The sequence below is a fragment of the Protopterus annectens genome, chromosome 13.part0, assembly GCF_019279795.1.
Source record: "Protopterus annectens isolate FY-2018-M chromosome 13.part0, PAN1.0, whole genome shotgun sequence".
Lineage (NCBI taxonomy): Eukaryota > Metazoa > Chordata > Ceratodontiformes > Protopteridae > Protopterus > Protopterus annectens.
Genome location: NC_056747.1, coordinates 467,281,588 through 467,308,355, shown reverse-complemented (window position 1 = coordinate 467,308,355; position 26,768 = coordinate 467,281,588). Strand labels below are relative to the sequence as shown.

Below are 26,768 nucleotides of genomic sequence, written 5' to 3'. Positions count from 1 at the left end.
TCTTAAGATAAATTGTTTATTTCTTGTTGAGGTAAGAAGAAGCAACAACCTGTGTCAAAGCAGACTACTTCCAAATATTTGTTTAAGGTTATTAATTTTTATGATATACACCACAACAAAACTATTCCAGACAGGACCAAGGAGCACTCTATTAGGACCTTGATTTCAGCTACTGTTTTTTTGGAAAAGGTTGGCTTCTAGAAGTATTCTAGGAGCTGCAACTTAGTTCTCAGTACATACATTAACAAAGCACTGTAAGCTTGATTCCTTCTCTAGGTCTTGATCAGACTTTGCAAGGACCATTCTCCATGGTCTCCTAGAGGATGACTTTTTTTCCACCTACCTAGAAAGCTTTGGTAATCTATCCATGAGGCTAGTGCAGCAGTAATCAATGTAATGAATGTAGTACAGTTGTGGAAGTAAATTTACCATAACAGTAGATGTTTGAATGATGATTGCAGTAGACACTCACTCCCTCCATCCCACACATGGAGTGCTACTCCCTCCATCTCCCTTGTTTGTTTGTTGTGTTTATGCCAGGGTGTGGTTATCTATTTTTTTCCTCAGAGTTGTCCTTTCAGGATCCAGCCTCCCTCTCTCTCTATTGACAGGCTCTGAAGGGCTTGGCAACAAACTTGATTTTAGTCAGGTTAGCACAACTTAAGCTGCCTGACAGTTTGGGTGTGTTGAAGGTACCCTGAAGCACTGGAAGCTGGCTGGCCATTATATTCTTGGCAGCATATAACCCATATAGCTAAGGCTGTGATACATATCATTGTGCCATTTTGCAACAGCTTGACACACTGGCATATACTCAGTTTTCATGACCATTCATGACCTTCTCCTCCTTGGGTACCTAATTTACTTTAATCTCCCTGCTCGGTAACTCCTCCTTAGGCTTTATGTCCCATACCTCTCTCTCTCTTTCACACCCTTTGTACAAATGAAACTGAGGACCATTACATTTGTCTTACCCTGTGGAATTTCTTGTCCAGTCAAATCAGAGAAATTAATTCTTTACATGTTTATCATCCAGAACCAAATAAGAAAATGTGGCAACCAGTGTAGTATTTACCTGTGGGTCCAATAATTTTATGCTTACTATTCCATGTCTTTTGCATGCTCTCTGAGGGAGTTTATTATCACCTAGGTTCTTAATTTATCTCTGTAATTGTCTTAATGATTATGTAATCTGTTTTGCTGGTACTTATCCATTTGTATTTGCTCTGCATGAGTACTGTAGTGTCCCCTAGGTCTTCGTTAAAATGGTCAAGATCTCAGTTGGATAAAGTTAACACTTCTGTGAAAGGTGCAGCATTTTTAAACTAGTCTACTACCTTTACGCATATAATTACTTGGAAAAAATATTTTCTTTATTAATTTTCTGCCTAGGAATGAAGCCAAACTGATACCCTGGAGCAAGTTCTGTGAAATGTAGTCATAAAACAGGTTAGTTAGCTCAGTACAAGATGTGTTTTTAGAATGTATTTATAAATTATTTTAACTTTGAAGGAAAGCACAGATCAGATATAGAAGTAGAGTCTGGTGATGATGACATGGGCTTTTCATGCTTAGATTCTTCCTCTGACTTTGGAAACGTTCAGCAGTATATGTAGAATCCTGAAGTGTTATAATGTGTAACTACTATGAAATCACCCAAAGTTAAATGTACAACTATTCTGGAAATCCATGGGCACAGTACTACTTTGGTGACCTTTTACTGTAAATATTACTTGTAGTAAATATTCATATTGAAGATCAGAGGAGCTGTCCAAGAAATTAGAATATTCTTTTCAAATTCAAAAAATGATCATCAAGAAGCTTAGGAATGTCTAGGGCATAGACCTTACATGACCTGTTGTTTGAAGTGTGCACCAAATTCTTGCAAGGTTCAGTAAATAATGTAGTTACAGTAAGACACTCACCATTTAAGTCAACACACTCATTATGACAGTACATTTTCAATTAATATGTAATCAATAGTATGAGAAGTAAAAGTTGTAAGAGCGAGTTGTTCTCCAGCCATATCTTTTTCAGCAATCAGCCATTTGCGGATTACCATCTTATTTTGTGGCCACTGGAGGAAGGCAGGCTACAGAAAAAAATGCACTAGGCAGTCTACTGCCATCCTCTATGCTTTACCTGATTTGATAAACTGAGCTAAAATTCCAGGAAATGTTCTTTATGAAGGCTGAACCTAAGACATTTATTTTTCTTTCTTCTTGATATCAAACCTCTCCTTTTGTGTCTTGAGTCCATCTGTTCCCTTGTATTGGGTATTTCTTGTACAAGGGTGAGATTGAGTCAGAAGAACAGTCATCCAGGCAGCTGTAGTGGTAGTTTGTGCCTTCACTGGTATCCCAATTACTGATGTGATAAGGAGGGCAGGGACGCATAGTGAACATTACCTTGCATTACAGATAAGACATTTCTGCATAATCTCCTGCAGAGGAAGTAATAGTCACTCGATGCAACAGCACAGATTCTCTCACTTCGATACCTGTCCTGCTGGCGGTGCCTGTTGAGGATTCCTTTAGTATAACTTTTATAACTTTCCCAATCCTCATATCTTCATTCAAGGAAACTTAATTTGATTTTATTTCTCTATAACCTTGGACCGTTTTGGCAACTATTTAGATTTTTCAAATTTATTTTTATTAGAAGAGAACAAGAAGAGTGAAAGGAATTGTCTCTAACTGTATAAATAATGCTTAAGAATTTCTGGTGTTTCTTGCTAACATAAACTTATAAAAGTAATATGTTTATAGCAGTCAATATTGTGATTCCTTCCTAAAAAGAAAACTGACTAGATGGTAGTCACTAGAATGTCTGATGGTCCACATGGTTCTTTATAATAAATTACTCCTGGGACATTACTGGAAACACAGTCAGGAGGTTGATTAGTAATGAGTAGTAATGTGGATATCATTGAAAATATAGGTTTAATGTATTATAATTGCTTTATGCACATCAGTAGACATTCCAATGCACACTACCTGCCTCACAGTTGACTCTTCACAGTCCATCTTTGTTGTCATCCTTGCACAATACGGTTCTCAGCACTGTATCTCCTTAATGAGCCAAGCACTATCAGATGGCTGTTACATTTTCTGTCTAGGTTTTTCAAACCATTGGTAAAGATTGTAGATATTAATATACCACCAGCAAAATCTTTCTATAGCCACCCCTCGTGTAATCTTTTGTTAGGCATGCTGTGACTGTGATGTGCACAAATAGCTTGCTTATTCTAGAAATTAGTAGTGAGGAAATTTGTTACACTTGGGTCTCCATGTCTATTACTGCTTCCTTCCTCTGCTGAGCAACTGATCACTCCTCCCTGTATTACAAATAGTGTTAGCTAGTATACCCCATGCCTAGTTTATTAAATCACATATCTAACTGTGTTAAGACAGAGAAAATATTTCCAACCACTGGATGTCATTTGACCAAGTAAGAATAGTTATCTCGAGTAGTAACAACTGAGAATAATGCAAGCATCATTAGAAAGCATTGCGTAAGCTAAATACTATCCAAGGAAGGAATCTGTGATTTAGGAAGTCTTCAGAATAAATTTATAAAATTTCAAAATGAAATTATTCAAGATTTCCATCTTAGAGAAGTGTTTAGTCCATGGCAACTGGTTTATATAATGGTTAAACCCAAAATGAAAATATGCTGGGTAAGCAGTCATTTCTAGACAGGTGTATCTAACAAGATGGAATTGTAGGAATGGGTAGGCATTACTATAGTAGGTAGGAAACTTGTTAGCTGGCTGGTCACAGAAAGCAATTGTAGATAGCTGTCAATCCAATGAAATTTGTCTGTGCCCCTGGTATTGATTCTTGATCCTGTTCTGGCTATCTTTTTTTGTAGTATCATAGGTTAGGTCATAAAAAAGGGAAATTTTTGTATGGGTTCATAAAGCAGTATCATGTCATTGATAGACAAAATGGTATAAGAATGAAGCCAAACAGAGGATTAGACTGCACATGTAGGGAATAAAACTTGGATGTTTACTACAGCATATGGACACTGGGCGTTTGTACTTCATTAATTAGCATTTTCATTGTTAGATTTGCTTGATTGATCACATTCTGTGAAAAGTGGGAGCTTCTGCAATGAGCATATTGGAGCGCTATTTGGCAATTAGTATTTTGAAGATGCTCTCTACAGCTAGTTTCTTGCAGTCCATTTGGAGTACAGTCTGCTTGGAATCCTTGATGCATTAATATGGCTTTTGTTTTGGTTCTACTGGGGGTGCCTTCTGATGATATTTGGCAGTGTTTTAAGATGTAATCAGAGGTTATTCTAAGATGCGTTTTGGATGCTGCTTTGTAGTCTACTTCGGTTTCCTACTTGCATAGTGGAGCCACATGGATGGGGACAGCTTTTGATGGGGGGGGTCACTGTGAGAGCTGGATATGACTATTAGGCATGGTTGGAAGGATAATGTGATCTACTCTTGCTTGGTGTTTTTCAGCATATTGTCAGTGGAACATTTTTTGAGAGATGTTCATTTGAGATATTTGTTTTACTTTTGGAAGCTGTTGTCTTCATTTACTGTTTGGGCAGTCTTAAACAGCTTGCCATTATGTGCTGGGGTCTAGGGACATTTATTAGTAGTAGACTGCATATTTTAAAGGATTGTTTGATGCATTTTGTTGTATTGTGCTGGTTTTATTTGTTTGACATCTCTTTTGTTTAATTGTATAACAGCACTGATGTATCAAGTACTCAAACTCTCAAAAGTTTGAACACTTAGATCACAAAGATTCAGGAAAATTAGTTTGAATCACAAGGATTCAAAAATGAAACAAAAAGAAAATCTTTTAGGAGGGCTGTCCCCCACCCCGTGCTAGTCATAAATACCAACTCTGAGATTGCACTAGACAAGAGAAAAGGCAAATTCCCAGCCCCCTCTGTACCACGATCTTGCACATCCCAACTTGACAGTTTGAGTAGTCAAATTAATCCCAAGCTGTGATATTGAATTATTGTACTCCCACATTCTTATATAGTCAGTAACTATATATTGTGTTGTAATAAGTGTTTTGGTCACTGTATTTTTAATGCTTTTACTTTGAATTATGTCTAAATGCTTAAGAAATAAGCAGCTTAGTAAAAGTGAGGTAGTTTGAAGTTGGAGAAACCTGCTGAATTGTCAGAAGTTTAGTTATCACAATTCATTGCAAATAAAGTACAAGATCCTGCATAAGGAGCAACATTCAACCTTGTAACAAAAAAACATTAGAGAGGGGTTATGTCTTGTTCCATGCAAGACCATGACCTTGAAAATATAATTTCTAATGACTTTTATTATTTGTCTTTAAACCCGCTTTCTCCTGAGAGCGTTTGTATTGCTTGCAGTGGGACTGTATAGAGTGTATACCAATCTACTCCTTCCCGCACCACCCTAATCAGTTGCTGTCATGCTCTACTCTGGAGGAATGCACTTTGGGAGCTGGTTCTTCACAACTTATAGGAGTCACTCCTCAAGCAGGATTATCTCCAGACCTCCATCCAAGGAATGTGAGCAGGTATTCACTGCTCATTCCTTCCTCTCTTGTTCAGCTGTCTGTAGATCAAGCTGTCAGTGTCCAGTGCAGTGACAGATATTGTGCATCTTTAGTAATAAGATTGGCCTATCCCTAGTGACAGTGGTAGGGAATAGCATAACAATGCAGCACACAGACTTGAATGTAATGCCGGATGCTTGGATTACACTTTGTATCTTGCAGAAGGCCTTCACCAGCAGTACAGGCATATGAGTGCAAAGGAGGTTAAATAAAATACAGAAATTACAGAGCATGGCTTGATTGTTTAAATGCGTACGTCTCAACTATCCAGTTTTTCTCATAATGTCCAGATTTTTGCCTCCTTTTTGGTCTACTTCTCAAACTTGTGGTTTTCTGGTAAATCACTGATTGAAGTCTTTAAATAATGACCTGCTTTTGTGTTTCAGACTTCATGTCCTACAGAAAATGCACGCAAACATCAGTCCTGTTATTCTAATAGCTTTCTAAGTTTATAAGAGCAATATTTAAAATCTGTCCCTATTTTCTGGCCTTTGTCCAGATTTCTTGCACTAAGAGGTTAATGGGTATGGTTTAATTATTTAAATAGCTAAATCTGCTCTGTAGAGAAGTGGAGACTTACAAGTTCCTTACAGGGTGCAGGAAGTTTCCAGAGTGAGTCTTCCAAGACTTAATGGAATCCATTTGTTTGGATTTCAGAACAGTGCTAAATAATTTCTTCTCATAAGAAGTGGACATGCAACAGCTTGCTAAGGAAAGTGGTGGATGATGAAACACTCATATGATTTCATAGTATGTAGAGTACACACAACGTCCAGGAAAACAAAGTAAACTTTTAAGATCAAATGGTGCGGTTAGTAGTCAACTGTTTTCTCCCAATATCATGTATGTACATCTTCCTTTCCCACAAGAAGAATGAATTTGTTCCATGGCTAGCACCTTTCTATCTCTTCCTCCCTTCTGTTTCATGTCCAACAGAAAAGGTAAATGCAGTTTGGCATTTCTCTCACTTATGCCATGCATTATGTACCTATGATACTGTTTCTAATGCCTTAACGTGCCTTTAACCAAACAGACCCCCCCCCAGTGTTATCTAATATCTTTGTGTGGGAGATATCTCTGAAATGGGAGACTGTAGTACTAAATACACTCTCAGTAAGATAGCTGAGGTACGTGTATTGCATGCTTTAGTTTTCCTATGGATTGGGTAATAAATGCAGGATATATGAAGGCTTATCATACCTCTCAACTGTACAGATTTTCGCAGAATGTCTAGATTTTTGCCTCATAGTTTTAGTCCATTTGTGTCAGTGGGAGTAGGAAGGACTGGCCATCGGTGTTTGAAATGCAGCGTCTTTATGTATCTCAGAGTGGCTTCATACATGGTAAAAGGGATGCTTACTTGTAGAAAGTTAATGCAATAACCCTTGGTAATACCACTCCTTCATGTGGTGTACATTATTAATTCATTCATTCTTTGATTACTGGATTAGTCCAGTTCAGGGTCATGAAGAAGTTGGAGTGCATTCCTTACACTTGATGGGCATAAAACATTAATCCTGGATAGGAAACCAGTCCATCACGCACACACACTCAAAATCAGGAGGCTCTTCATTTATTTATTTTATTTTATTTATTTATTTGCAGTTGGTTTACCAGGATAGTCCATTGGGCCAAAAAGAACCCATTTTCAATGGAGTCCTGGGGAGAAAAGCTCCAAAAACAGACAAACTAGGTACATACAGAGGACATCAACTAATAATTACACAAAAACTAATACAAATTTATACAAAAACTAAACTTCAAAAACAGACAAATTAGGTAATTACAAGGATTGCTAATAATAATTATACAAAAACTAAGGATAATACATTTGAGTTCAAATTTCAGAAAGCATTCACACTATAGTTAGTGAAAGATAATGTGAAGTGAATATGCTGAGCAAAGACATTATTATATGCATACAGACTGGGTATTTAGTAGGGATTATTATATGCATACAGACTGGGTATTTAGTAGGGAACATAAGCTTTGTGAGGAGATGCAAGTAACATGAGTTTGAAGGGAGGATAGAGGGAGGATAGAAATATTGTATATTTATGAGGGGTGGGAACAAGAGCATTCCCATTGGGACTTTAGATGTATATGAAGAGATTTTTTGAACATGTAGTGGTTGGAAGTGGTACGAATGGATGGTGGGAGTGAGTTCCAGATACAGGCTAGGGTAAAGGATAGTAAGTTTTTGCCTGGGGGATGTGAAGGTTTATGAACTTCTAGTAGGTTTTGGTTGTTAGACCTTAAAACTCTATTGGGTAGATGCATTTTAAAGGTGGAAGACAAGGAGGGACAGAGAGAGGGGTTGAGAATGAGCTTGTGGGCTAGAGTTAGCTGTGTATGGATGAGGTGATTAGGTAGTTCCAGCCAATTTAGTTTTGGAGAGAAGAACAGTGGTGGGTGGAGGACCTGTGGCTGTTAGCGAATTTAGCGATTTTGTTATAGCAAGAGGAAAGTTGTTTTTTTAGAGAGGACTGAAGATTAGTCAGCAGTGGTGCCCCATAGAGAAGGGAAGGGATAAGAAAGGAAGAAGCAAGAGTGATTTTAGAGGAGCTTGTAAGGTACTGATTCTGACGGTAGAGCATGCCAAGTTTTTGATGTTTTTTTTTTAATATTTAGTTGTATATGGGAATTGAAATTAAGCTGGTTGTCAATTTGAACACCAAGTAACTTGGTTTCAACCACCAGTTCCAGGGGTGAGTTATTTTGACTAGTAATTGAGAATGTGTTTGTCGAAGGGGGTAGTTTTAGAGGGGGTAAATACCATTAGTTTAGTTTTGGAGGCATTGAGTGCTAGGTGGTTTAATTTCATCCAATGTTAAGTAGTTGAAAAAGCTTCTTGAGTAAGCTTTTGAAGCAAAGAAGAAGATGTGGCAGAACAGATGATGGTAGAATCATCAGCATATTGGATGATGTTTGAGAAGGGAATGGATTTGTGGAAATCATTTATAAATATATTGAAAAGAAGGGGACCAAGAATGGATCCTTGGGGAACTCCAGTGGGGGTACTAAGGAAAGATGAAGTGGCCTTTTTCCATATTACAGCTTGGAATCTATTTGATAAATAGCTGGAGAACCAGTTCATGCAGGAGGGTGAAAGGTTAAGTTTAGAAAGTTTAGTTAATAGCAGGCTGTGTGAGATAGTGTCGAAGGCCTTAGAGAGGTCAAGTAGTAAGGTGGAGACAATTTGGCCAGAATCACGTGCTCTATTAACAGTCTCAAGATAGGAGAGGAGGGCTGTCATAGTGCTATGATTTGGCCTAAAACCATGTTGTGTTCTGGTTAGAAGGTTGTTTTCAAAGAGATGTGGTAAGAGTTGAAGTTGGACACACTTTTCTAGAAGTTTAGAGATGGGGGACAGGATGGCAATGGGTCGGAAGTTGTTGATGTTACAGTTATTACCACCTTTATGGAGAGGAATGATAAAGGCTTGCTTCCACAGTTGGGGCACTGTGCATTCATGGATGGAGTGGTTGATTAGAATGCTTATGGGATAGGCAATTGCTTCAGCAGCTATACTTAGGAAGTAAGAGGGAATGTTATCAGGTGCGTTAGTACATGGCTTCAATTTCTGAAGGAGTTTCTTTATAGTAGAAGTAGGTATAGGTTTTAATGAGAATAGAGCTGAGTGGGAAGATAGAGAATTGGGGGAAGATAAAGGTGATGTGGAAGATAGAGTAGGAGAAAAGGTGGAGGATGGACAGTGAGTAGGTGGGGATGAGGAAGAGATGGTAGAGAGGGGTGGATTGTTTGCAGGAGAGGGTGGGGGTGTATTAGATATTGAGGTGGAACTTGGGAATGAGGAAGTTAGTTTGTTAATAGATTCAATGAAAAAGGAGTTAAACTGAGTCGCTAAATCTAAATCTGGAGTATTTGGGTCTGGGGTTGGGGTGAGTGGTTTGCTAGGGTTAAGAAGGGTAGAGATACCTTTCCAGAATTTTTGAGGATTAGTTTTATTATTGTTTTGGAGTGTAAAGAAGTATTGTTGTCTATCAGAGATAATAAGTTTTTTTACTTTATTTCGAAGGGTTTTGTACACAATATGGTGTTCTGGGGTGTTTTTCAGGTAGAGTCCCCAGGCCTTATCTCTAAGGCGCATGGCTGATAGTGTTGTTTTGGTTAGCCAGGGGGCAGAATTAGTTTTTATTCTCTTTGTCCTCAAGGGGGCTTGAGAGTCTAGTATTTCAAGGAATGTTGAGTTAAAGTAAGCAACTGCATCTTCTAAGGATAATGTCCTTAGATTGTTCCAGTTAATTGCTTTTAGGGAATTTAAGAAGGTTGATGGGTTAAAGTTTTTGTGATTGCGGGTGGTAATATAATTGTGGGTGCGGTGTGAGATGCAGGGGAGTCTGTGAGTGAAGGTAGGCATATGATCGCTTAGAGGGTCGGGAAGAGTGCCACTGTCTGAAAAATACTGAGGATGTGACACTAGAATCCAATCTAGAATGGTGCCACAAGAGGGTTTTTTTGACGGATGTGTTAGTGTTAATTAGTTGGGAAAAGTTATATAGGTTGATGTTAAGAGGGTTAGTTGGAGACTGGATGGAGGCCCAGTTAATATTTACATCTCCTAAGATTATGGTTTCATTGCTGATGTTGTTGGAGAACCAGGAGAGGATATTTTCCAGTGTGGAAATATTGTCCCCTGGGGGGATGTAGAGGGATGCTAGACATATGTGTTTGTGTTTATTAACTTGTAGGAGAGTGAGGAGTAATTCAGCATTGTTAAATTGTGGAATAAGTTTGTTGTAGGGAGTGATTAGCAATGAAGATAAATATAGGAGAGCTACTCCGCCACCTTTTTTGTGGGTCCTGTCTTTCCTAATGATAGAATAGTTAGGTGGGGTTATTTCAGAGTCTTTTATAGTGGGTTTTAGCCAAGTTTCTGAAATAGATAGGATGTTGGGTTTGTTATGTATGAGCCAGGCATGAAGGGTTGTGACTTTATTGACTATACTTTGGGAGTTTAAAGAAGTAAGTAATATAGGCTCGTTTGTGGAGGTGGTGGTGCAGGGGCCTGGGTTAGGATGGATATCACCAGATAAAAGGCTGGTAATGAGATTAAAGAGTGGGTTAGAAAGGAAATAGAACAGTTTAAGAAAAGGATTGGGGTCTGTAGTGATGATAAAGGGGTTTTTGGATGCTATAGGGATGGAGTTTTTCTGAGAGGAGAACAATTTGTATGAGAAGGATAAGGGGTGTTTTATATGGTATGGAGGAGGAGAGATAGAAGAGAGTGAGTCCGAGAGAGGGGAATTTAGATGGTTAGTTATGTGGTAGAATTGTGAATGGTAGGAGGTACAGGGCTGGGTAAGGTAGTGAAGAAATGAAAGTTTTAGTAGTAGTAGTAGTAAGATAGAGATGGAAGAAGGTTTTAGAAGCATGTCAATTAAGGTTGTTTGGTGTTATAATGTTGTAATTATTTTATGAGTTTATAAAGGATTATTATACAGGGGAAAGAGAGGAAAAGCCTGGATGGTAGTGCAGAGTGTAGAGAAGGTAGGTTAGAGTGGTGAGATAGATTAATTGTGTAAGTGGGAGCTCTGAAATAGAGCCTGACAGTATAGGATAGATGAACGTGTGGTTACAAGTTGGTAATAGGGTAGTACAGGGTGTGTCTAGTGTGTTGGTAATAGGGTAGTACAGGGTGTGTCTAGTGTGTTGGAGGATGATTGGAGTGGAGAGGAAGTGGGCGTGCCTACAAGAGGGATATAGCTAGAGGTGCTAGGGGCAGGTGGGATTTGGGGGCAGGGTAGGGGAGCGGAGTGAGCCCGTAGGGCGAACGGAGCGGGAAGACACCAGGAGAAGATCGAGAGCCAATCAGTAGAGCATATATTACAGGAGGGTAAGTTGTAGCAGGGTAAGTAGGTGTTCTGTATATAGTGGATGGAGTGGGCTATAAGGTAAGGGTGAGAAAGTGAGAAATGAGTTACAGCAGAGGGAATTCAAAAAGTGAGTAAGGTAAAATAATAGCAGTGGGGAGGGGACACCCTCTAGTGGCCAAATGCAGAATTGCACTGGGTCCACTAGGGTGGTCTATGGACTAGATAGGATAGAATTAAGAAAGAGCTAGTGAACACAGGGAAATAGATGAGGGTAAGAAAAGAGAGGGAGAAATAAGAGGGGTTTAGGCTGCTGGCTGTCCTGGCAGAGAGATAACTTACAAAGATAACAAGCAGGAGTTGGAATTTACAGGAGCTTAAGTAGCAGCAGATGCACATACTTTCACAGTTTCCTCTGGGAGTCTCCTGTTCCACTTTCCAAAAGGGGTTTGAGGCAGCAGAGCAGTTGTACTGCTTAATCAGAATAATGGATGAGGTAGGTGACCTTAGTTAGATGTAAGTGTCCACCCAGGCGAGGTCCCAAGGGAAAATGCAGGGCAAAACAACTGGAGATAGGAGAAAAGATGAGAGAGAGTTAATATCTGTGTAATGGTAACAACACCTAAATCCCTAATAGTAATAAGTAAGAAAAGTTGCCACCAGGAATGCATCTTTGGCTTTGAGTAGAAACCAGAGAACGTGGCAGAGGTAAGATGGACAAAGGGGAGACATGTTGGCTGCATACAGAGGGTATGCCATTTGAGAACCATTGCCGAGAAACCAACACTTTGAGACAGTAGGTCTGACTTCTCTGCCTCCATGTCATCCATGTATAAGGTGGGATTTTAATCTTTTCCTGTTATGTAAAAATATGGAAAATCAGCAGAGAAAAGTAAACGATTGATGTGCATTTTTAACCTATTTTGCTGTACATTTAGATGGTATTTAACAGTATTTTAACAGCTGTTTGTTACAATAGTGCAGTGAAACTGAAATACCTTGCCAATCATCTTAGTTTTAAGGGCTATGAAAATACATTGGGTCATAAATGCTTGTGAGAATACACATGCTATTCTTCTTTGATACCGAACACTACTAGAATGGACATTGACTTTGTGTGATCAGTGGTGCATATTTATATTTGTCTTGTGATGGGATAAAAAGGGTAGTGTTGTTGAGAACACTGTTGTAGGATGACTGGGATCATACTAATGTTGAGGCACCTTTGGTGTGATAGGTATAGGTTCTCTTTGTAAATAGCGGTATATGTATTGCAAAATAGGAAAAATATTAGCAACTATTTCATTTCAGTGTAACTGAACTGTAGAAGTCGGGCTTGAGGCTACTGTTTCATTTGGAAGGTATAATAATTTTTGGGCGAGACCAGTATGTGGTCAGGAAATGACACATTTTTATATGTGGTGTTTTTTGAATCTTGAATTTCATTTATTTTGAACTTTTTCTATACATCTTAAATGCTGTAGGCAATATGATCTTCAGTTTTCACTTAAGTACAGACTAACAAAAAATTAACTACATGAAGCAGCAGCATCCACTTCTCAGGAAATCTGCAAATATTGCTCTGTGTTTTTATGAAGACTTTGCATTTCTGACTATTAATTATTAAATTGGAAATTTTGTACATTTCATTACACTAATGCAAATTTAAATGTCTCTGTGTTGTACGTCGTTTGCCCTTTATAATGCACTTTTTCACTGTCTCTTGTAGGTTTGATAGCTTACGTGCAGTACAACAGCTAAGGGCATGTGGTGTCCTAGAGACCATTAGGATCAGTGCTGCTGGCTTCCCATCAAGGTATGTCTGGTTTCAATATTGCTGACTATTGCAGCATTTTTAGAGGAATGAGATGCAAGCCATCTTCATCCGTCAAACATGGGTCTGAGTCCTTTAACATCTGCATACAAACTGTATGAATGACCAAGTAACTTAATTGCACAATGATTACGTTGTGTTTCTAGAACTTGAGCATAATAAGCCTTACCAGTCTATGAAATTATTAAACCCAAATCCTTGTACATGTTACGTTTAGTGATGAGAATTTTTTATAGACTGCATTGTTCTTTGGTTTCTGTATTGGGCCTAGGTGTTGCCCTCCCTATTTCTGTTTGAGCTGCCTACCCCTACTGTATAGTTGGTCTCAGAAGCTCCTGCTAGTCTCATCTTCTCTGTACTTGGCCCTAGGTTGCTACCAGTCTTATCTCCTCTGCTTGTCTTTCTTGTTACTGACAGAAGAAACTGAGAAGGCCCTCCCCTTAGACTGTTAGTGTACTTTGAAATAGCCTTAAAATGTATGTTTTCCCTGTTGTTGTCTTGTCTGCTTTTAAAGTGCATTGCAATTACTTGTAGCTAGTTGTTAGTCTTGTTTCTGTTACCTTTTCACATGTGGCTAAAGTGTGTCTTACATTAAGAAGACTGGGACTGCTATTCTAGTGTCACAAGTAAAGCAGCCTGGGCAGCCCAAGTTGGGGAAGCACACAGGGAGGCTTAAAATGAGGTTGTTTCATCAGCCAGAGGGCCTTTTAGGCACTCAGTTGGGTGTGTTAATCTGCACTTGAGAGCTATATTTGTATTGTACTTTTACATGAATAAGTTCCAGGATCACGTGTCTTGTGGCAGAAGGTATTTACCTGGTTTCTGTGAGTTGGGAGACACTCTATGGAGCTCAAAGCATAGTCAGTTATTGGCCAGAGGACATGGAAGTTAGTTTGCAGTTTTTTTTTTCTGTCTGCTATAAATTAGGTGCTTTTTCATGGAGCTGTTCACTGCTCGTTGATGGTTAGCAGTACCTTATATAATAGCAACCCTCTAAAGCTAGTATTTAGGACTTTAACCTGTAACACAAAAAAGCTTTGCATGGAGCTAAGCTCAGGGCAGCTAATTAGAATGTCAAACAGCACTAAGATCTTAACACTAACATTTACCCTTCACCTTAGATACCACTCAGGTGATCCCTATAAAACCAAGACCCTAAACCATAGTAGCCCAACCCTAATACAGCTCATGATAACATTAGTTTGTCATTTTTTTTAATATATCTGGGGCCAGATTAGTAGACATGGGCATCCTGAGACAATATAGCCATTTTCTCATTTACTCGGCCATTCTTCTAATCCTTAAAGAAACTAACACAGTATGTGAGCGAGATACATACATACATACATAACTTTCTTGGATGAAAAATATATCTTACAGAGTTATCAAGAATGCATACACACTGCATCTTTCACACACACACAGACCTTTGTATGCTGAGGCACTTAAAAGAAACCTCTCCAAACTCAAATATCTCCTAAGCCATCAAAATGCAACACTACTCAGCAATCACTAAAGCACACACCAAAAGCAACACCTAACATACACAATCCTATGCCCAATGATCCCCTAAGAACACAGACCACAAGTGAAGCAAACACTTTACCTAATGTTCTTGTCATAGGGGATTCTGTTGTACAACACACACACGCACACAGTCCTCTCACCAGGCTGGACTTAGGAGGCAACTAACTGTATCTTCTATCTGGCGATAGGAAACGCAATATCATACACACACACACACGTCACTGCACCACAGGTACAGATATGATTGTCATAGTCAATGTGTGATTGTAAATGATCAGAGGCATACCTCACTGGACTACATGAAAAGAGCCATTATGGGTCTCTCTAAATGCATCACAGACAGGAAAATGCATTTCATTGACCAGCAATTCTGCCTTCACCAAGGATGATGCCACAATATGAACAGGAAATGACTGATTTTAGTAACTGGCTTTGCTTCTGGTGTCACCACAGGGGAAGCCAGTATCTCAGAGAGGATTTGGTTAACAGACCACTTTGCTCTGCATCTGTCCCCCTGGACTTTCAGATATAGGCTAAAACTTTATCCATCCCCTTAGAGCCTTTTTAGGCAATATCAAAATGCCACTGCTTTGCAGCCCATTTGACTGTGTAATATACACTGGGCATTGCAGTTTTTAATTCTCATTCATACACATATCTGAATTTCAGGCATTCTGTTGTAGACCTTTGGAAATATGACAACTCTAGGCATTTCTTTTTTTTTCCCCCCCCAGTGTGCGTGTATTCATTTTATAACACAAAAACTTAATAGTATAGTAAAAAAAATTATATACAATGTCCATGACAACTAAAAGCAATATACATATGAGAACACTTAATATTTCTCTAACAGATTAGACAATTTTGTCCAAGCAATTAAATGATGGGTTGTTTTGTGCTGTTTTTATAGTAGCAATCTCATCCTTACAAATGTATTTTACAAGATGAATAAACTTAACTTTAAAGACAAGAATAGATTGAGATTTCCAATTTTTAGTAACAATTTTCCTTGCCATAGAGAGGATGGACCATAGTAAAAATGTTTGGTTTTTAGGAACTTCAGGAACATTGAAAAGGATGGGCGGCCACGGTGGTGCAGCGGTTAGCATTGCCGCCTCACAGCAAGAGGTTCTCCGGTTTGATTCTCTGCTGGGGTGCCTTCTGTGTGGAGTCTGCATGTCCTCCCTGTGGTCTCATGGGTTTCCTCCAGGTGCTCCGGTTTCCTCCCACATCCCAAAGGCATGCAGTAGGTGAATTGGGCACTAAATGTAAGGTTGGGCGCTGGGCTGGCAACTCGACACCGTAAAACTCACTGCCAATCATGTGCAGACAGATGATCCGATGTGGCAACCCCTAACCGGGAAAAGCCGAAAGAAGGAACATTGAAAAGGATAAAGGGAGTCAGAAAGTATACAGTTGTTATTCCATAGAGCTTTACAAAGATATTTAAAATATAACCAAAATGGGGAAATTGTTTTGCAAATAACAACCATTTGTATCCAGTCAGCATCAGGGTGTCCACATCTCCAGCATTTCATTTCATCTTTTTTGTACATTATTGCTATTCTATGTGGAGTGAAAAAACATCTATGTAAAAATTTCCATGTGTATAATACACACCAGAACATGGAAGATGTGGATTCCTTCACAGACTGTAAACAAAGTTTTTTTTATCTTTTTCTGAGAATACTTGTCTGTTAACTTCACTTGAAAAATTCCAAAAAGAAACATCTGTTTTGCTAAAATCATTTCTGAGAATTTTATAAATAACAGATATGCACAAAGTTTTCATGGGTGAGCTGTTAATAATTGAGGTAAAATCCAAGATTTTTAAGTTAGTCATTGTATGCCTTTGAGGGCATGAGCTTAGTATGTATAAAATCCTTACAAGTTTAGGTTACCCATCTTAAATTCTAACATTTTCTGAGTATCAAAAGATATCAAACATTATTTGTGTAAAGCAATAGGAAACATAATTATTAATAAATTCTTAATTGATTAGAAAACATAAGATTTTTAAATGGCAACAATATTTGGTTTATAAGGGGTGTGAGAACAAGTTTTGACCTTTCACTTTGACTGTATGTTTTTAAAATCCATATAAAGATGTTTGTATGTGTTTGAGTATATGGTTCAAGCAATATCCTATTACTATTAAGAAGTAAGGTTTCATGTATTGATTTCCAATATGATGTACAAGAAGTATTATTCCAAAGCAACACTATGTTAACAAATTAGGAGTTTAAATAAAAACCAGTATTTGGAAACCCTGCACCTTCTTCATCCCAGCTTGTGGTGTGCCAGAGAAGAGAAATTCTTGTTTTTTGGGGATACCAAAGGAAGTTTAATACGTTATTAATTTTCTATTTAACTTTGACAAGTGGGGGAATTATTAGAGTTTGGCCAATGAAGAAGATTTTAGGTAACAGTATCATTTTTATTAGTCTGTCTTCAAATGTGAAGAAGATTCTCTTCCACCTGTCTATAAGACTAGTTATTGAGTTTATAAGTTGTGATTAGATGAGTGATTTTTTTTATAATTAGATTCAGTAATGATACCTAGATATTCAATGTGTGCCCTCTAAGTTTGTCTCTTACTGATCCAAGTTTCATAGCAACATTTTTATTCACTAGAAGTGCCTGAGTTTTGTTGTGATTGAATCTTAGACCTGAGATGTTTGCAAAGAAGTATAGTTTATGTAATATTTCATCTACTGAATTTTCATTATCATTAGATGTTATTTGTCGGTCATCAGCAAACAGTTGTATTTTGGGGAATAATTTGTCTGACACTTTATATCCTTTAATGTTGTCATTATTTCTAACATAATTTGCAAGAGGCTCAATAGCCAGGGTAAAGAATAATGGTGAGAGGGGGGCACCCCCTGTTTTAGTACCTCTTAATATTTCAAATGGGCTAGATAGATAAGATCCAGTCTTTACATAGACTATAGACCTTTCATATAGTTTTTTTTTAATTAATTCTATAAAGTTTAGGGAGAGATTGTATTTTTGCAGGGTGTTAAACAGATATGACCAACTTAAGGAGTCAAAAGCTTTATCTATTTCAAGGCTTAAAATAAAAAACTATTTTTTTTTTCTTATTTGCTACATCTATTAAGGACAGTAATCTAATTGCTTTGTCTTGTACCTTTCTGTTTTTGATAAATCCACTTTAGTCTTCATGAATTAATATTGAAAGAATATTTAATCTGTCTGCTAAGATAGACAAGAATATCTTGTAGTCAGTTTTAAGCAAAGAGATTGGCCTGTATGATCTGCAAAGGTTGGGCTCTGTTTGATTTTAAGATGGGAGAGATGATGGAATATTTCCATGAGGGAGGGATGTTTGCTGTAGTTTTAACTTATTGGAATGCATTGAGTAAGATTTTCAAGATGTCAGGTAAGAGTTTTGTAAAATTCCAGGATTAGACCATCCGGCTCTGGTGTCTTTTTTTGTCTTAAGATATTTTATTTGTTCCTTTAATTATTTAAAGGATAATGGTTTATCAGTATGTTAATATTGTCTGTATAACTTCTTTTAAGTATTAGCAAGAAAGTTGTCTACTTTTGTCATCACTTGTAGATGAGTTAATATTCTTGTAATGGTTTTTAAAACAAGATATTTTTTAGATCTGTAACTTTGATAGTCTGATTATTTCTATTGTATATTTTTTCTTTTATATGAATTTTCTCATTTAAATATTTAGATCTAATCGCAATCTACATATGTCAGCTAATGCCAATTTGTCATTTAATGTAAGTTTTAGTTCATCGATTTCTCTTTGTATAGCTACCAGTTTTTATCCCACTCTTTTCTTTTATTTATATACCAGCTTTTGACTTTACCATGTAAGACTTCCTTTAAAGTGTCCCATAGGATAATATCTGCAACCTCTCCATTATTATTGGTGTCTAGGTAAAGCTCTATTTCATCTAGAAACCATTCTTTAAATCCTTGAACTGTTACTAGATAAGCAGGTAGTCTTTGGCAGAAGTTTAAGGGGTCAGTATTAAGTGTTGCATTGAAGGTGATAGCGTTGTGGTCAGACATAGGGCATTATGTCAGCATTACATTATCAGTTTTGGCCAGTAAAAAAACTGATTACAAAGACTGTCTATGTTGGTCTGTGTGCCATATCTGTAAGAAAAGAATAATGGTGAGAGGGGGGCACCCCCTGTTTAGTACCTCTTAATATTTCAAATGGGCTAGATAGATAAGATCCAGTCATTACATAGACTATAGACCTTTCATATAGTTTTTTTTTAATTAATCCTATAAAGTTTAGGGAGAGATTGTATTTATACCATCAATGTCAAAGTTTCTGTCTTTTATGTAGTTCAAGTGCTTGGCAACAGGGGATATCTTGAAGGGCTTAGAGCTTGTGGTATCATTGGAGAACAAGATCCAGTTACTATCACCTGCTAATAGTTCACTTTCGACTTTAATGATATGGTATCTAAAATGTTTTTTCATAGTTTTAGTTCCAATACCCAGTATCCAGTAGGTATTTGCAAAAGTGTACATATTTTGTCTAGTTTTAGCATGACTAAAGCAAGCATACCATCATTGCTCGAGTACGAGTCAACTATTTCTGGAATTCTCATTGATTTTCTGTGTAAAATTAGGACACCTCTTCTTTTGTGGTTGTAGTTTGAACTTGCCAAAATCTTATAATCCTTAAAGGTTAATTTGTTTAGATCTTCTGTTACTAAGTGAGATTCCTGAATGAATGCAAAATCTGCTTTATGTAGTATTAAATATTAGTTGACACTACTCCTTTTCATGGGGTTGTTCAACCCATTGACATTAACAGATATAATGTTAAATATCATTTGATGGAGACTGCTATTATAAGTAAAACTGAAAAGTGCTTTCCTTGATTCATTATGACAAATACATTTTTTTTAAAAAACTGTTATGGACAATATAAAAACTCTAAATTTGAAAATAAAATTATATAATTTAATAACCTTCTGCATGGATATACTATATCCAGGCTTATTATGTTTCTCATAGCAGCCACAAACTAATCTTGTGACATCTAGTAGGAATTCCTAGCTGCTGCAGGTTAATAGCAAGCAGAAGGGAAACTGCGTGTACATAAAAACTTACAAAAGGAAAAAATGTGTATGTATATATATATATATATATATATATATATATATATATATATATATATATATATATATACTTTAATATACTATGTATGCATGAACTAAGAGCATGAATCTGTATACAATTTCTTAAAATTCTTTTTAACTAAACAGACTAAGATAAATTGATCCTAATAATTGTTGCTATAAGTAAATACAGGACTGTAATGTCATTAAAGCAGACAGAAAATATAATGCATTTAAAACTGTCACTGTCAGAAACATATTTGTAATTCTTATTTAAATATAAATGTAATTCAGGTGAAATCAATATTTACAGTAAAACACATGCTTATAAGACTTTAGATAAAATAGTTGCTAAATGAATGAAAACACAGTTCGAACAACCATTCTTGAGTGTGACTGGCTGTTAGAGTTCAGTGAGGAGAAACAGGTTCAGAGATCATTCCTACTTGGAAGACACACAGATTCTCATGAGTCTGTGAACTAACTGAAGCCTTTAGAAGCTTGAGCTTGTGACAAAAGTTGTCAAAATTCCATCAAAAACGTAAATAGGCAGGAATTTTCTAATAAAGCAAAGCTTTTAAGCATAACTTGTAAAATTATGAATATTTAAAATAAAGGCTCCAAATCACCAACCATTAGCAGCTTTAAGATATATTAGGTAAGTGGAGCACTTTGCGGAAGTTCAGTTAAGTAGTAAATGTATATATAAATTGTTGCCACTTACTTTTTACCTACTTAATAGTAACACAGTAAGCATTTGTCTCCTGCAGTAATTAAATACTATGACACTAGGACTAAAACAAAAAGGGGAAGGCACATACATGAAGAAATAAGTATAGCATATAAAAGAAATATAAATATATGAAATGAGTAAGTGATTTTATACCATTTCACTAGTGGTATGCCATGTTTATAGAGAGATAAAACTATAAAATAGTTTGCAGTTGGTTAAGATTATGATTTACTTGAATTCTGAGTTATATATTGTCAAAGAGATGAATAAAGTAGATATGAGTATAAGGAGATGAGGCGCATGGCAGAGAGAGAGGTGGCAAAAGCTAAGGATAAGACGTATGGAGAGTTGTATGAGAGATTGGACACTAAAGAGGGAGAAAAGGACCTGTACCAATTGGCTAGACAGAGGGACAGAGCTGGGAAAGATGTGCAGCAAGTAAGGGTGATAAAGGATAGTGAGGGAAAGGTACTCACAAGAGAGGTGAGTGTCTTGAGTAGATGGAAAGAGTATTTTGAGAGGCTGATGAATGAAGAGAATGAGAGAGAGAGGGTTGGATGATGTGAGGATAGTGAATCAGGAAGTGAAACAGATTAGCAAGGAGGAAGTAAGGGCAGCTATGAAGAGGATGAAGAATGGAAAGGCTGTTGGCCCAGATGACTTACCAATGGAAGCATGGAGGTGCTAAGGAGAAATGGCAGTGGAATTTTGTAACTAGATTGTTTAATGAGATTTTGGAAAGTCAGAGGATACCTGAGGAGTGGCGAAAGTGTTTTGGTACCTATCTTTAAGAATAAGGGTGATGTGCAGAGCTGCAGTAACTACAGAGGGATAAAATTGATCAGTCACAGCTTGAAGTTATGGGAGAGAGTAGTAGCAGCTAGGTTAAGAAGGGAGGTGGTGATTAGTGATCAGCAGTATGGTTTCATGCCAGGAAAGAGCACTACAGATGTGATGTTTGCTCAGAGTGTCATTGGAGAAATACAGAGAAGGTCAGAAGGAGTTGCATTGTGTCTTTGTAGACTTGGAAAAAGCATATGACAGGGTGCCTAGAGAAGAGTTGTGGTATTGTATGAGGAAGTTGGGAGTGGCAGAGAAGTATGTAAGAGGGTATAAGATATGTACGAGAGTAGTCTGACAGTGGTGAGGACTCCAGTGGGAGTGACAGGTTTAAGGTGGAGGTGGGATTACATCAAGGATCAGCTCGGAGTCCTTTCTTCTTTGCAGTGGTGATGGACAGGTTGACAGATGAGATCAGACAGGAGGCCCCGTGGACTATGATGTTTGCAGATGACATTGTGATCTGTAGTGAGAGTAGGAATCGGGTTGAGGAGACTCTGGAGAGGTGGAGATATGCTCTAGAGCGCAGAGGAATGAAGGTCAGCAGGGCTATGACAGAATATATGTGTGTAAATGAGAGGGAGGGTAGAGGAATGGTGGGGATGCAGGGAGTAGAGTTGGTAAAGGTGGACGAGTTTAAGTACTTGGGATCAACAGTTCAGAGTAATGGTGAATGTGGAAGAAAGGTGAAGAAGAGAGTACAGGCAGGGTGGAATGGGTGGAGAAGAGTGTCAGGAGTGATTTGTGACAGACTGGTACCAGTAAGAGTGAAAGGGAAGGTCTAAAAGATAGTAGTGAGACCAGCTATGTTATATGGGTTGGAGACAGTGGCATTGACAAAAAGGCAGGAGTCAGAGTTGGATGTGGCAGAGTTAAAGATGTTAAGATTTGCACTCAGTGTGACTAGGATGGATAGGATTAGGAATCAGTATATTAGAGGGTCAGTTCATGTTGGACAGTTTGGAGACAAAGCAAAGAGAGACGAGATTGCGTTGGTTTGGACATGTGCTGAGAAGGGATGATGGGTATATTGGGAAAAAGATGCTAAGGATGGAGCTGCCAGGTAAGAGGAAAAGAGGAAGGCCTAAGATAAGGTTCATGGACGTGGTGAGAGAGGACATGCAGGTGGTTGGTGTGACAGAGCAAGATGCAGAGGTTGGGAAGAAATGGAAAGAGATGATCCGCTGTGGCGACCCCTAACGGGAAAAGCCGAAAGATGATGATATATTATCTATAAAGTTAGCATTGCTGTGAGAAAGATAATTGGAGAGAAAAAAAAGTTACATTACCTTCTGTGTATGATTCCACATTATTTAGAAGGGAGAAAACAAAAACTTGCATGAAATGTGAAGTTATGTATAATCATTTGTCTCTGGGTTTCGTTTTTTCTTTAATAGTTCTCATTTTTTTGAAGCTACTTTTTAAGTTCATTGAAGAGTCCATGGGTTCAGGTTGACTTAAAAAAAAATAGTTTTTTGGACAAAAAGGATGCTTCTTTGAGGAAGTCAAAAGTTTTCTTTCCTTATGGCAAGGATAGCCTTATTCTAGAGGGACAGATGCTCTTCTTTTGGACATTACAAGGGGTGAAAAGTCTTTGTGAAATCTGATAGTTTGGTCACCAATTTGTAATGGAGCAAGGGACCATGCAGTTGTTAAAACAAGGTCTTTGTCTTTAGTGGAAATAAATCTTACAATAATAGCTCTTGGAAGGTTGTTTTTACTGGATACAGAAGTTGAAGTTGAAGATGTGTGCCCTTTCTATTCCAAAGGATAGTGCTTCAGGTAGGTTTAGGATTTTAGGACTCCACAAAGTCAGGAAATTAATCATATTGTCCCCCTCCATCTGCTCTGGGGTGTCATAAATTCTCATGTTGTTTACCCTGGTTCTATTCTCAATGTCTTCTATCTTTTCAATGGGTCTGGTGTTTTCTTGAAGAAGAAAGTCTATGTTTCTCACTTTCTGTTAACCTGTAGTCTATATATGTTACAGAATCTTCGAAAGTGGCAATCTGGGCACTTTGTGGTTTAAGGACTTCATTTAATAAGGTTATTTGTTTAGTAGAATCTTCTTTTATATTGTCCACTTTTAAGTTTAATTTGTCTGTTTTACCCACTAAGACTTGAACTATAGTAAGGATTGCATGTATTTCTTTCTTCTTTGATGTTTCTTGCTGAGAAAATTTGGAGCTGCTCATCTCCCTTTATGAATGTGGTTTGTGTCCCTTCTGTTTGACAGGAAAATATGCAAATTTTAGCTTAAAAATTACACCAACTTGTAGCTTACGACTTTTAGAATATGATTTTAGTAGTTTCAGGTATTTATTGGTGAAATAAAATAAAAAAATTCTGTCAGGAAAAAATGAAGACTGCAGAGTTCAAGAACTCTGCTGCTTTCAGCTTGCCATCCAAGCCATGCCCCCCCCCCCCCCCCCCAACACTAGGCATCTCTTGTCTCAAGAGAATGGACCTTAAACACACATCACATTTCATTTTGTTGTATCTGCAGTTTAACTGTTTCAGAGAACTTGGAATAATAATCCATATATAGTAGATACTTGGCTTCTCTGAAGAGGTGCAATCCTGTACCTGTTTGAGTATAGAGAAAATATGGACCAAGATGTTATAGCATCTCCTCCATTTGATTGCTACAGTATGCAGTACAGGTGGCACTGCTTTGTTCTACTTCATTTTAATGTTCGTGGCCAAAATGCATCTCTTGCTCTTCATTTACACTATTGTATGTGATTCATTTATCCTGTCAAATGTTTCTTTCCTCATCTGATTGGGAGTTATTATTTTATATTCCTTAACATCAGGCCTTGAACACAACTTATTTCTTCTGTTGGAGGAAATATGTATTTTAGTAATGTATTTATACCTCTGAGCTTTGTTTACTTTTTCATTTGTCACTACTATTGTAGTACACTACAAATGGCAAGTTATTCTAGCAAGTCTTCATGTTTCTCTTGTAAATGTTTTTTTTTTGTTATTCAGGCATATTCCCTGGATGCAAGTGTTCTTTTCAGGAGCACTGTTTGGTTGGGTGGCTTGCTTGGAGTCGCACAGTTTGCATACTTGCTACTAAGTATATTCTACTCATCGTATTTACTATATGTATTTATTTGCCTGGGCTATATTTCATTTTTCAGGTCATCTGAAGAATATGTAACATCATTTGCAGTCTAAGGTGCCTTCTATAAAAAATATCTGAATATGTTTTGCAGCGGTCTGTACTATTTTTCCACTGGAACCTCCTGTAGATGCAGGCATGGAATTTCTCACATCCATGTGCTACTTTTAACTCTCTCTCTCTCTCTCTATTTAAGCATTTCCATTTTGTGCATATGTAAATCCTATTGATGCATAGTCAATTGGTCTCTAGACTTGCAGGCTCAGTTTCTTTATCATACTGTTTGGCAGCTACTTGAAGCATAACTGGCTTATTCATAGTGCCTTAGTGTTTTAACACATTTTTTGAACATTTCAAAACTATTTTCTTAACTTTATTGCCATGCTATACATCTTGATCTAATAGCATGCTTAGAGACATGGCTATCTGATATATTGAGTACAAACTTTGCAAGACACCATCATAAAAAAACTAGTGCTACTTTTCTTCTGGCTGTGGAATTTGTTCAGTTGCACGGATGTTCTGTCTTGGTTCTGACATAAAAATGTGAGCCATGCATTTCACAGTTGTCATTCTGATTTTACGTTTGTTCCTACTTAACTTGAATGTATGATGTCTTAATCTGTTCAGCTACTTATCAGCTCCTTGTCATACTTTTCTTTTGCCTGATCCCAAACTAATATGCCATCTGTTATTTTTACATTAAATTTCAAGCCATAAAATACTAGGAAAAATGGCTCTTTAGAATGCCTTTGATGCTTATGAAATATCAAAATAAGTCTAAGGAATTCTTGCCTTCCTTATGGTATAAAATGTATAGCATCTGGAGTTTTGTTAACCCAGTTTTGTTTGCCAGAAACCCTGATTTGTATCTTAATATTTGGCATTATTAAGAACCTTTCTACAGTTTCCGTCAGTAAAAAAAAAAAAGAGGTTAATGCTGTATTTTAATCACTTTATTCAGAGCTTATGAGTCAGTACAACTGCAAGTTATCTTTCCTTACAGCTTTGATCATGCCAGTAACTTACACTGTTGTCTAGTTGTTTTTAATGACTTCAGTTTTTTATAGCTTTACTTTTGAGTACTTTGGGCACTGTTGTAGGAACATTTTTACTGGCAGTGTAACAGGTTTAATATTGCCATGATGTGTGTTCAAAGCCTGTATACAAGTCAGCATATTTATGCAGGATATCATGCAACAGTTCCCTAGAGTTGTGTCTCTGACTGGATGACATACACGCACGGTATTTGCCTTTACACTGTAAATTCATTTTAAGCACTCCTCTCTTGTCAAAAGCCACACTGCTCAAATGAAGATTATAATTAACTTCAAGTGCCACTATTTGTGAAAAGTCTGTACTTCAAGTTTCTCTACTCCCACATGAGTAGTTTTTGATCTAGTGGGGTTATATGTTTGTCTGAAAAGACAAACGGTGTACACAAAGCTTCACTTCATTACCCCCCAGCCCCAGCTTTTCATTTGTTTATTGTAAAGATACTGTAATCTGCATATGTATAGTTTAAATTCTATATTGTGTCCAGCAGTTTCAGGATTTTTTCAGTTTACCTTTCACTACTGTTTCAGAAGCATATTCAGATTTACAGCATTAAGTTTCTTCAGTTCCACAGTATCAACAAATAGCTTGTTTGCACACTTATTTTCAGCAACATGCAAATTCTTTTGAACCTGTATTAGCTTTTCAATTTGCAGCTTGTCCCTTTCTACTACAGATTATGAAGACTTAAATGTTCGACAATACTTGTTCTCATTCTTAACACCACCTGGATGCTCTCTTGGCTCTTTTTCATATGTTAGTACTTTGGCAATACATCTTGCTTTAATTTTCAATTTTGACATATTTTCTCACATAGTATCACAATAATCATCACAATTTATTGCTTCTAGCTTTTTACTTGCAATTTAATGTACTCTGCACATATCCATAGCATTGATTAGGTTAGGTCTGTTTTGTCTTTATTGAATTCTCCTTGTTTAATCATTTCTTATACTACTGTTTATTCTGTCTCTTTCATAGGGGAACAGTACATCTCACCAAATTCAAATGTCTGTCTCTGTTCTTAAGCACAGTAAAATAAGTGCCTGTCGTCTGTGTAGGTCTTTGATCTATTGTAAAAAGCAACTGCTTAATAAATGGCAAGTGCCATTCA

General features: G+C 37.3%; 1 protein-coding gene across 1 annotated transcript in view; it reads left to right on the top strand.

The window, feature by feature from the left end:
* Nucleotides 1-26,768, top strand: part of LOC122787918 (unconventional myosin-Vb-like) — a gene marked incomplete at its 5' end in the record, with an annotated part of 1,807,467 nt that overhangs the window by 660,990 nt on the left and 1,119,709 nt on the right. The window contains one exon of the mRNA XM_044054844.1: nt 13,140-13,226. Coding sequence (XP_043910779.1) covers nt 13,140-13,226 — 87 coding nt within the window. The remainder of the gene's footprint in view (nt 1-13,139; nt 13,227-26,768) is intronic.